Source organism: Coregonus clupeaformis, chromosome 18, assembly GCF_020615455.1.
Source record: "Coregonus clupeaformis isolate EN_2021a chromosome 18, ASM2061545v1, whole genome shotgun sequence".
Taxonomy (NCBI): Eukaryota; Metazoa; Chordata; class Actinopteri; order Salmoniformes; family Salmonidae; genus Coregonus; species Coregonus clupeaformis.
The window spans coordinates 47,187,394-47,200,183 of record NC_059209.1 but is presented as its reverse complement, the minus strand read 5'-3'; the positions used below and the strand labels follow the sequence as shown (position 1 = coordinate 47,200,183).

Genomic DNA, 12,790 nt, shown 5'->3' with positions numbered 1-12,790 from the left:
TGACCCTGGACAACACCCTGTCATTCTCTGCAAACATCAAAGCAGTGACTCGCTCCTGCAGGTTCATGCTTTACTACGTCCGTAGAGTACGACCCTACCTCACACAGGAAGCAGCGCAGGGTCCTAATCCAGGCACTTGTCATCTCCCGTCTGGAATACTGCAACTTGCTGTTGGCTGGGCTCCCCCCTGCAGTGCAACCCGCCTGGTGTTCAACCTTCCCAAGGTCTCCCATGTCACCCCGCTTCTCTGCACACTGGCTTCCAGTCGAAGCTCGCACCCATTACAAGACCATTGTACTTGCCTGCGGAGCAGCAAAAGGAATTGCCCCTCCCTACCATCGGGCTATGCTCAAACCCTACACCCCAACCCAAGCGCTCTGTTCTGCCACCTCTGGTCTCTTTGCCCTCCCTCTTCTCTGTCCTGGCACAAACAATCCCACAACATTTATGAGGTAAAAATATAGAAATGTACAGTGTTCAGCAGTTATCAAACTATATACATTTACATTTACATTTTAGTCATTTAGCAGACGCTCTTATACAGAGGAACACCCAGGGTTGACACATACTCATCTAGATGAAATTAGGATAAATTAGGTTAATTAGACTCTACATAATTTTGGTTCAGTAGTTATCAGTTTTGAGCAGTTTGATGAAGTGATAGTTAATTGTATTGTTAACAAATGACAAGAAAATCATATCAAAAGTAAACTGAATATTGCATTTTTAAAAGCATTTGGTGATTTGGTGCAGTGGACAAGTGACTGTGAATGTATTTGTTGTAGTCAGTCAATTGAAAATGTGCTTATAGTTTTGAAACGAGCCATTTTGATGATCTGTTTTGATTTTTGTGCTTAGAGTTGTGAAAATGCATCACATACTTGTGGAAATTGCACCAAAGTGACTGAAAAAAAACTACTAACTGTAAACACGCACAAAGGTAAAGACACACATGCATACACACACGCCACATAATGCTGCAACATCACTGCCTTCTGCCTCACTATGATTAGTAGTCAGTTGATAATGATATATTCCGTATTTGCTGCATTGTGTATTTATGTTTAAATGTGTGTTTAACAGAAGGGAAGATGGAGGTGACGAAGGATGCCAAGAAGCTACTCACAATTGAACCAGGAAAAGTGTTTGGAGAATTGGCACTCCCGTTCAGCTGCACACACACCTACACTATAACAGGTACTGGAGCATTGTGCATGGAGTGTTGTGTACTGTGGTTGTTCTATTCTATTGTAATAACAGCTGAAGTGAATGCAAAACGTCATCCAGAAATCCTGTGTTTGGATGGATTTTTCATAATAATTATTGTTCAAGAGAGCAGCACAATCACAGACCAGCCTATTCACAGATGAATAGATCTGGTGCAGAGGGAAGTACTCTAGAATTTCTAATCAAAATATATTTCACAGCTTCAGACGCTCCTCTCTGAGATGTGGGGAATACAAAACACATCTTTCTTTGGCTCATAAATTGCCTAACTCATCTCCTACTATTTTTACCCTGTCCTTGGAAATTTAAATTACTATATGCGAATATGTAAAATGGTATATCAACACATTTTATGTGGTTATACATTATTTGATCGATTTCACGACATCATCATGACCGACCAAATATCCCCTCAATGAGAGTCCTTATTTCTAAATGGCTTGAACTTGATTTTCTCAATGGAAAATTAAATGTGTGCTATAGTCTCGCTACACTATCTGTGCCCAAAGGGAAACGCAGTCTCTGCTGCTCACATCTGACTTGCTTTCACAAAGAAATAGGTTGAAGAATGGAAAGAATCAGTGCAAATTGAAAAATCAGTTTTTTCCCTCACAGTGTTTCCTTTCCACTTTTCCTCTGTCCATTTTCTCTTTCAATGCAATGCTGGGTTCCTGATTAATTGAATAGCACCTTTTTCTTTCAGTCAATCCCTCTCCAATTCCCTCTCTCTGTATATCCGTTCTCACAGCAACAGTTCAACAGTTCTTTCTTCCATATCCACTCCACCAGTCCTTTCCCTGGTTTGGCACTGGCCTTGTTCTCCTGGCTGATTTTAAATAACTTTTTCCCTTTGTTGCCATCAGAGAACATCAATAAAGCTTCCTCTCCTGTGGTCTGACTCACTGTGACTGTAAGAAGTTCAGGTGAAAAAGGAGTTCATGATTGCACAGGATGTTCTTCCCAGAAAATGGCAGAGAGTATGACACATAAAAGGGTTAGACAAATATCTTAGAATGCTCTATTAGTTGTCAGTTGACATTCAGGTTTTTAACTCAAATATACTGTAGCGATCCTCACTATATGAGCCGCAATAGGGGGTTAACCCTATTGGCGCGATGCGTAGGGTGTTTGCCTTTCAAGCCAGTGACCCAGGTTCACTTCCCTGCCCCGCTGTTCGCTACAATACGTAACATATAAAGATAACAATGCCATTGATTTCACACTGCAAGTTCATTTAGCAATTTAAATAATGATATGATTGGTAGGAATTCAGAGGAGCATTTCTCAAGGTTAATAAGCCCCATTTTGGAATGGAATCTTTATAGTTGACACAGTATGCACCTATTTTACACATCTTTCCTGTAGGTACATTAGGTATGTGACTTATTCATTACTGTTATTTTGCTATGTCATCTAAGCGTGTAGTGTCTATTGTAGAGTGGAAGGACTAGAATGATTGGAGTTGTACGGTCAGTACAGGACAGAAGCGCCTGTTTGACGAAGCCCTGCTGAATCAATTAATCTGTATCATTATTAATTTAGAACATCTCTGTCAGAGTTCCATTCCTGTCTGCCCACAGAACAGACAAAGAAAGAGAGGAAGGCTGCATGGAGGAATATAATCTAGAATCTGTCCTCCTTATTCCCTTATCCACAACACCTTCAGAGAAAGGAATACAAACACTCAGACATTCCTTAAGAGTATAGGGAACATTTCTAGTACTATTATCTGACTGTGTTTCTAGGAGGGAATTGGTTGGAGAGCATCATTTGCAAACACAACCTTGACAGGTGCTGCATCTATTTACAAAGATGAAAATGTGAAATAGAAGACATTTGCTAAGTCCCCTGGATCCTTTCACAGCATTATAAGGCTGCATTGAGACAATGACTTATCAATGACCCAAGCCAGCTCAATTAATCCCTACCATGGTGTCGCTGAGTTGTCATAATTCTTCAGCAAATGTACATTATCCCAGGGGCATTGGAAGACACAATGTAAGTAACCTAAGTTATGTCCCTCTAACTGCCCTGAATGCCTCTGCTGATCCTACAGCTATTGTATGCAGTAATAATGTGGCTATGAACCAGAGTTATAATGTAAGCACTGAGGCACTGTGCTCTAGTAGGAAGTCCACTGTGTGCAGCTCACCCTGCACTAACAGAAATAACACGAGTATGTCTACTTCTGCTAAACCTCCCAGTAAAGCAATGAAAACAATCAACCATCCCAGAAAAGTGCTAACAATTGCCCATGTTAACATATGTAGCTTAAGAAACAAGGTTCATTAAATCAATAATTTGCTAATAACAGATGACATTCATATTCTGACAATCTCTGAAACTCACTTAGATAATACCTTTGATGATACAGTGGTAGCAATACATGGTTATAACATCTATAGAAAATACAGAAATGCCAAAGGTGGAGGTGTTGCCGTTTATATTCAGAACCACATTCCTGTAAAGCTTAGAGAGGATCTCATGTTAAATACTGTTGAAGTAATATGGCTATAGGTTAATCTGCCTCACCTAAAGCCCATTCTGGTGGGAAGCTGCTATAGACCACCAAGTGCAAACAGTCAGTATATGGATAACATGTGTGAAATGCTTGATAATGTATGTGATATCAACAGAGAGGTATATTTTCTGGGTGATTTAAATATTGACTGGCTTTCATCAAGCTGCCCACTCAAGAAAAAGCTTCAAACTGTAACTAGTGCCTGAAACCTGGTTCAGGTTATCAGTCAACCTACCAGGGTAGTTACAAACAGCACAGGAATGAAATTATCAACATGTATTGATCACATCTTTACTAATGCTGCATAAATTTGATTTAAAGCAGTACCCAAATCCATCAGATGTAGTGATCACAATATAGCAGCCATATCTAGGAAAACCAAAGGTCCAAAGGCTGGGCCTAATATACACATAAGAGGTCATACAATACGTTTTGTAGTGATTCCTATGTTGTTGATGTAAATAATATAAGTTGGTCTGTGGTGTGTAATGAGGAGCAACCAGACGCTGCACTTGACACATTTATGAAATTGCTTATTCCAGTTACTAAAAAGCATGCACCCATTAAGAAAATGACTGTAAAAACTGTTAAATCCCTGTGGATTGATGAGGAATTGAAAAATTGTATGGTTGAGAGGGATGAGGCAAAAGGAATGGCAAATACAGTGCATTCAGAAAGTAATTTTTCCACATTTTGTTACGTTACAGCCTTATTCTAAAATTGATTAAATAGTTTTTTCCCTAATCAATCTACACACAATACCCCATAATGACAAAGCAAAAACAGGTTTTTAGAAATTGTTGCAAATAAAAAAACTTTAAAAAACTGAAATATCATATTTACATAAGTATTCAGACCCTTTACTCAGTACTTTGTTGAAGCACCTTGGGCAGCAATTAAAGCCTTGCGTCTTCTTGAGTATGACGCTACAAGCTTGGCACACCTGTATTTGGGGAGTTTCTCCCATTCTTCTCTGCAGATCCTCTAAACCTCTGTCAGGTTGGATGGGGAGTGTCGGTGCACAGCTATTTTCAGGTCTCTCCAGAGATGTTCGATCGGGTTCAAGTCAGGGTTCTGGCTGGGCCACTCAAGGACATTCAGAGACTTGTCCTGAAGCCACTCCTGTGTTGTATTGGCTGTGTGCTTAGGGTTGTTGTCCTGTTGGAAGGTGAACCTTCGCCCCAGTCTGAGATCCTGAGCACTCTGGAGCAGGTTTTCATCAAGGATACTTTGCTCCGTTCATCTTTCCCTCGATCCTGACTAGTCTCCCAGTCCCTGCCACTGAAAAACATCCCCACAGCATGATGCTGCCACCACCATGCTTCACCGTAGGGATTATGCCAGGTTTCATGGCTTGGTTTTTGCTCTGACATGCACTGTCAACTGTGGGACCTTATATAGACAGGTGTGTGCCTTTCCAAATCATGTCCAATCAATTGAATTTACCACAGGTGGACTCTCAAGGATGATCAATGCAAACAGGATGCACCTGAGCTCAATTTCGAGTCTCATAGCAAAGGTCTGAATACTTATTTAAATAAGGTATTTCAGTTTTCTATTTTTAATAAATTTGCTAAAATGTCTAAAAAACTGTTTTCACTTTGTCATTATGTGGTATTGTGTGTACAGTGGCTTGCGAAAGTATTCACCCCCCTTGGTATTTTTCCTATTTTGTTGCCTTACAACCTGGAATTAAAATGGATTTTTGGGGGGTTGTATCATTTGATTTACACAACATGCCTACCACTTTGAAGATGCAAAATAAAAAAAATTGTGAAACAAACAAGAAATAAGACAAAAAAAACTGAAAACTTGAGCGTGCTTAACTAACCCAAAGTCAATACTTTGTAGAGCCACCTTTTGCAGCAATTACAGCTGCAAGTCTCTTGGGGTATTTTTCTATAATCTTGGCACATCTAGCCACTGGGATTTTTGCCAATTCTTCAAGGCAAAACTGCTCCAGCTCCTTCAAGTTGGATGGGTTCCGCTGGTATACAACAATCTTTAAGTCATACCACAGATTCTCAATTGGATTGAGGTGTGGGCTTTGACTAGGCCATTCCAAGACATTTAAATGTTTCTTTAGCAGTATGCTTAGGGTCATTGTCCTGCTGGAAGGTGAACCTCCGTCCCAGTCTCAAATCTCTGGAAGACTGAAACAGGTTTCCCTCAAGAATTTCCCTGTATTTTGCGCCATCCATCATTCCTTCAATTCTGACCAGTTTCCCAGTCCCTGCCGATGAAAAACATCCCCACAGCATGATGCTGCCACCACTATGCTTCACTGTTGGGATGGTGTTCTCGGGGTGATGAGAGGTGTTGGGTTTGCACCAGACATAGTGTTTGCCTTGATGGCCAAAAAGCTCAATTTTAGTGTCATCTGACCAGAGTACCTTCTCCATATGTTTGGGGAGTCTCCCACATGCATTTTGGCGAACAGTGTTTGCTTATTATTTTCTTGAAGCAATGGCTTTTTTCTGGCCACTCTTCCGTAAAGCCCAGCTCTGTGGAGTGTACGGCTTAAAGTTGTCCTATGGACAGATACTCCAATCTCCGCTGTGGAGCTTTGCAGCTCCTTCTGGGTTATCTTTGGTCTCTTTGTTGCCTCTCTGATTAATGCCCTCCTTGCCTGGTCCGTGAGTTTTGGTGGGCGGCCCTCTCTTGGCAGGTTTGTTGTGGTGCCATGTTCTTTCCGTTTTTTAATAATGGATTTAATGGTGCTCCATGGGATGTTCAAAGTTTCTGATATTTTTTTATAACCCAACACTGATCTGTACTTCTCCACAACTTTGTCCCTGACCTGTTTGGAGAGCTCCTTGGTCTTCATGGTGCCGCTTGCTTGGTGTTGCCCCTTGATCAGTGGTGTTGCAGACTCTGGGACCTTTCAGAACAGGTGTACAGTCATGGTCAAAAGTTTTGAGAATGACACAAGTATTGGTCTTCACAAAGTTAGCTGCTTCAGTGTTATGAGATATTTTTGTCAGATGTTACTATGGTATACTGAAGTATAATTACAAGCATTCCATAAGTGTCAAAGGCTTTTATTGAAAATTACATTAAGTTTATGCAAAGAGTCAATATTTGCAGTGTTGACCCTTCTTTTTCAAGACCTCTGCAATCCACCCTGGCATGCTGTCAATTAACTTCTGGGCCACATCCTGACTGATGGCAGCCCATTCTTGCATAATCAATGCTTGGAGTTTGTAAGAAATTGTGGGTTTTTGTTTGTCCACCCGCCTCTTGAGGATCAACCACAAGTTCTCAATGGGATTAAGGTCTGTGGAGTTTCCTGGCCATGGACCCAAAATGTCGATGTTTCGAATATCCGTAGCCGTAGTTTTTCCCCTAGCGAGTCATCATCATACAAGTTCAGTTACTGAGATGTCCTTTTCATCAGTATTCCCATACTGATTTATCCGAGTTGTGGTGAGAGCATTACAATAGTACAGCTCTCCAACATGCATGTAATGCCCCACCACATGTAATGCCCCACCACATGTAATGCCCCACCACATGTAATGCCCTACCACATGTAATGCCCCACCACATGTAATGCCCCACCACATGTAATGCCCCACCACATGTAATGCCCCACCACATGTAATGCCCCACCACATGTAATGCCCCACCACATGTAATGCCCCACCACATGTAATGCCCTACCACATATAATGTCCCAGCACATGTAATGCCCCACCACATATAATGCCCCACCACATGTAATGCCCTACCACATGTAATGCCCTACCACATGTAATGTCCCACCACATGTAATGCCCCACCACATGTAATGCCCCACCACATGTAATGCCCCACCACATGTAATGCCCCACCACATGTAATGCCCTACCACATATAATGTCCCACCACATGTAATGCCCCACCACATGTAATGCCCCACCACATGTAATGCCCCACCACATGTAATGCCCCACCACATGCAATGCCCCACCACAGTGTCCCCCAAGCACACAATGCAAGTATAGTTTTTATAAGTCACTTTGTTATAATGTGAAAATGGTGAAATATCTCTTAAGTGACTTGAGACCATATAATGTTTCATCAGGTCTTTCATAAAGATCATAGGTTTGGTGAAGGACAGTAATACTGTGCACAAGAGCAGCGAACTCAAAGCCCAGTAAGTAGCGACTGAAACTATAGGTAACACTTTACCGCCAACAGGTACAGTGCATTCAAAAAGTATTCAGACCCAGTTACAGCCTTATTCTAAAATGGATTAAATTGTTTTTCTCCCCCTCATCAATCTACACTCAATACCCCATGATGACAAAGCAAAAACTGGTTTTTATTTTTTTTAAACTGAAATATCACATTTACATAAGTATTCAGACCCTTTACTCAGTACTTTGTTGAAGCACCTTTGGCAGCGATTACAGCCTTGAGTCTTCTTGGGTATGACGCTACAAGCTTGGCACGTCTGTATTTGGGGAGTTTCTCCCATTCTTCTCTGCAGATCCTCTCAAGCACTGTCAGGTTGGATGGGAGGTGTCGTTGCACAGCTATTTTCAGGTCTCTCCAGAGATGTTCGACCGGGTTTAAGTCCGGGCTCTGGCTGGGCCACTCAAGGACATTCAGAGACTTGTCCTGAAGCAACTCCTGTGTTGTCTTGGCTGTGTGCTTAGGGTCATTGTACTCGCCCCATTCTGAGGTCCTGAGCGCTCTGGAGCAGGTTTTCATCAAGGATCTCTCTGTACTTTGCTCCGTTCATCTTTCCCTCGATCCAGACTAGTCTCCCAGTCCCTGCCGCTGAAAAACATCCCTACAGCATGAGGCTGCCACCACCATGCTTCACCGTAGGGATGGTGCCAGGTTTCCTCCGGATGTGACGCTTGGCATTCAGGCCAAAGAGTTCAATCTTGGTTTCATCAGACCAGAAAATCTTGTTTCTCATGGTCTGAGAGTCCTTTAGGTGCCTTTTACCCGAGGAGTGGCTTCCATCTGGCCACTCTACCATAAAGGCCTGATTGGTGGAGTGCTGCAGAGATGGTTGTCCTTCTGGAAGGTTCTCCCATCTCCACAGAGGAACTCTGAAGCTCTGTCAGAGTGACCATCGGGTTCTTAGTCACCTCCCTGACCAAGGCCCTTCTCCCCCGATTGCTCAGTTTGGGCAGGCGGCCAGCTCTAGGAAGAGTCTTGGTGGTTCCAAACTTCATCCATTTAAGAATGATAGAGACCACTGTGTTCTTGGGGACCTTCAATGCTGCAGAAAGTTGTTGGTACCCTTCCCCAGATCTGTGCCTCGACACAATCCTGTCTAGGTGCTCTACGGACAATTCCTTCGACCTCATGGCTTGGTTTTTGCTCTGACATGCACTGTCAACTGTGGGACCTTATATTGACAGGTGTGTGCCTTTTCCAAATCATGTCCAATCAGTTGAACCACAGGTTGACTCTAATCAAGTTGTAGAAACATCTCAAGGATGATCAATGGAAACAGGATGTACCTGAACTCAATTTCGAGTCGAGTTTCATAGCAGGGTCTGAATACTTAAGTAAATAAGGTATTTCACTTTTATTTTATTTTTTTGTGTACAAAAATGTCTAAAAACCTGTTTTTGCTTTGTCATTATGGGGTATTGTGTGTAGATTGATGAGGAAAACAATTAAATTAATCAATTTCAGAATAAGGCTGTAACGTAACAAAATGTGGAAAAAGGGAAGGGGTCTGAATACTATCCGAATGCACTGTATATTGTGTTAGTACTTGTTATAAGCATGTATGAACCTTTATAATGTCTTATCATAAGGCTTATAATATGTTATGTTCCTCTATCTCTCTGTTTGTATTTTAATGAGCCATGATCCAAATGAATAAATCTGATGTATTTAACCTTTATTTAGAACCAGTAAAGCAACATGGGTAACCCTTCTTTTCCATGTGAGAAGGTCAGAGGAAGATGCAGCTCTCCTCTCCAACGTGTCTCTTAGTGAATTCCAGGTCATATGCAATCTAGGAGAGGGGGAAATCGGTCATTCAGAGCTGGTGAGTTGGGAGGAATTTGTTGGTCAAGCTTGAAACTGTGTCAGTAAATCCCAGTGCATTGTTATTGTCTGGTTTCCATGTAGCTTTTAATGGATAGGCCCACATGTTGACATGGTGGTTGATGTATTTACACTTTTCTCAGGTACAGCTTAAGACCAAAATTAACTGTCTGTTCACCTTGAGGGTGTTGAGGAAGCATCAGATCCTAAGCACTGGTCAACAGAAGCGCATCCTGAGGGAAAGACACATCCTCATGGCAGCTCATAGTCCATTCATCGTCAGGTATGCACCCACCCACCAGCCAAACATACCTCAATCTGATCGTGGGTTATAGGCATTCCCACGTTCGCAGAGATCCCATTCACGGTAAATGCTGCATATATAGAAATTTACTTTAAAAACTGCAATGCCTCTAACCTGCGATTGGATTGAATACCGGACCTTATTTTAGACTGGTGAACTCACTATATGCTTAACAACTGGACAACACCTGTGTCTTCTTTGCCACTGCTAGGCTACACCGTACCTTTAGAGATGCGAAGTGCTTGTACATGCTGACCGAAGCTTGTCTAGGTGGTGAGCTCTGGAGTCTACTGAATAACAGGTACCGCTAACCGCAGTACTGTCTACATCTTATGTTTGTATATTTTACAGTATAGATTTTATAACTGAATTGATAGGATGTGCCATAAAACTTTCTGATCACTATTGTGCTCTTGCTCCTACATTTCAGAGGCTCGTTTGATGACAGCAGCACACGTTTTTACACTGCCTGTGTTGCTGAGGCCCTCATCTTCTTGCACCACAACGGTATCATCTACAGGGATCTGAAGCCTGAAAATGTAGTTCTGGACCAGCGCAGATATGCCAAAGTGGTAACGTAGAGACTAGAGCTCCATTTGATGCATTTTAAATCCACACAAGATGAAGAAAGGGGGCATCCTTAGAATATAATACAGTCATTGTCAATTTCGTACATGCTTACACAAACAAATACAGTACGTTCAAAGGTTACAGTTATATTATCATACATAGAACTGTTTCACTTTGGAAAATCTATGTTATTTACATTTTACATTTTAGTCATTTAGCAGACACTCTTATCCAGAGTGACTTACAGGAGCAATTAGGGTTAAGTGCCTTGCTCAAGGGCACATTGACAGATTTTTCACCTAGTTGGCTCGGGGATTAGAACCAGAGACCTTTCGGTTACTGGATCCATTGAGATACTGACCATCCATATTCATAACTTGACTGTGCTTTGCCTTTCCTAGGTGGGGTTTGGTTGTGCTAAGAAAGTGGGCTTGGGTAAGAAAACGTGGACGTTCTGTGGCACGCCTGGCTATGTTGCCCCAGAGATCATCCTGAACAAGGGCCACGGTGTATCTGTAGATCTCTGGTCTCTGGGCGTCTTCGTGTTTGAGCTGCTGAGTGGAAGGTGAGATTATAAAATAGTATATTTCTCTCCAGAGCTACAGTGTTTTGTCCCAGTTTTTGTTCTCTGTCGTCTCTAAGTCATTCTACTTGATGTCCCTTCTCAATCTTTACCTTTCCAGTCTCCCATTCTGTGGCCCTGATCCTATGAATACGTTCACAGCCACCATCCGTGGGATTGATCTGGTTGAATTCCCCAAAACCATCAGTAAGAGTGCCTCAAGTCTGATCAAGAAGCTTTGCAGGTGTGATACATATAACCCATACAACAATGACTGCATACAGACATTCATTGTATCATACTCCCTTAGCTATTAGTTGTGTGTCTCTCTGTCCTGGTCTCTCAGGAACAACCCAGCAGAAGGACTGGGGAATCAGAGAAACGGGGCCAAGGACATCCAGAAGCACAAGTAAGATGGCTGAGATGAAAACATCAGACTGTGACACTGTCATCTATATAGCAGCAGGTCTGTTATCGTGTTCTTTCTTTCAGGTGGTTTGAAGGTTTCAACTGGGAAGGACTTCACAAAGGCACTTTGTCTCCATCGATCATACCCAAAGTAAATATCTGGCAGAGCTTTATGTTCATTAGTCATAAGACAACCCACTGGGCAAAATCTGGTTGAATCAATGTTATTTCCACGTCATTTCAACAACAACAAAAAATCTGTGATGATGTTGAATCATCAACGTGGAAAACGGATTGGATTTGAAAAAAGTAATCAACATAAGGGTATTTCCTATTTTTTCACCTAACTTTTAACCTAAATCCAATGACAGTGAAATGTTTTGTTGATTTCATGTTGAAATCATGTTGGTTGACAACCAAATGTAAATCAAAACTAGATGTTGAACTGACGTCTGTGCCTAGTGGGAACGTGCTTCAGCAACTACATAATAATAGTCCCTGCACAGGCAGCTGTACAGGCCTGACCATTGCTGACTACTTGTGCTTTGATATATTTATACTTGCATAGTGTATTTTTCCATTTTCTGAACATTATTTTTTCAGTTAATCAGTCACTTGGAGGACAGCAAATTGGACCCCTTAACTGGCATCGTTGAGGACTCACCAGCTGTATAGGAGTCAGTCTGAGACATGGATTTCTGTTGAATTGAAACATTTTGTATAATTTTGATCTAGGTTGAATGCTATACACGAACTGATACAAAAATAGTTTTTGGTACCGGAAATAAATTATACAAAGGAGACAGAGAAATGGAATTTCATTGTGTTCAACATTATTTTATTTCAACTGGTTAGACATTTTTTTTTATTCAATTTGTAAACTAACAAAGAAGTGAATGTTGATGGCTGTTTCTGTATTCTAATGTGATATTTCTTACTGTGTATTATTGTTTTACTTAAAGTGTTGTATCTCAATTCATAAACCTATGATTCAACATCTGATTATTTGTAAATAAACTAATACATAATCTGAGCTTCATCATGTGAATGCATTCAACATCTGGTTGTTAAATCATAGGATGTTGTAGAGCACTTTAATTAATAAAAACATTTTATCACCTCCAGCATTTGTTGAGTTGAGATACAGTATGACGCGCTTTACTCATTCAATAGCTTTTTCTCTCATGATAATTTG

The 12,790-nt window shown here is 41.4% G+C and overlaps 1 protein-coding gene across 1 annotated transcript in view; it reads left to right on the top strand.

Annotated features, from left to right (window-relative positions):
• Positions 1 to 12,437, top strand: part of LOC121587383 (cGMP-dependent protein kinase 1-like) — a 30,140-nt gene extending 17,703 nt beyond the window's left edge. The window contains exons 3-11 of the mRNA XM_045226988.1: positions 9,611 to 9,752; positions 9,895 to 10,034; positions 10,267 to 10,356; positions 10,486 to 10,627; positions 11,027 to 11,190; positions 11,309 to 11,431; positions 11,534 to 11,596; positions 11,680 to 11,746; positions 12,199 to 12,437. Of these exons, the coding sequence (XP_045082923.1) occupies positions 9,611 to 9,752; positions 9,895 to 10,034; positions 10,267 to 10,356; positions 10,486 to 10,627; positions 11,027 to 11,190; positions 11,309 to 11,431; positions 11,534 to 11,596; positions 11,680 to 11,746; positions 12,199 to 12,270 (1,003 nt within the window). The 3' untranslated portion in view covers positions 12,271 to 12,437. The remainder of the gene's footprint in view (positions 1 to 9,610; positions 9,753 to 9,894; positions 10,035 to 10,266; positions 10,357 to 10,485; positions 10,628 to 11,026; positions 11,191 to 11,308; positions 11,432 to 11,533; positions 11,597 to 11,679; positions 11,747 to 12,198) is intronic.
• Positions 12,438 to 12,790: the final 353 nt, after the last annotated feature.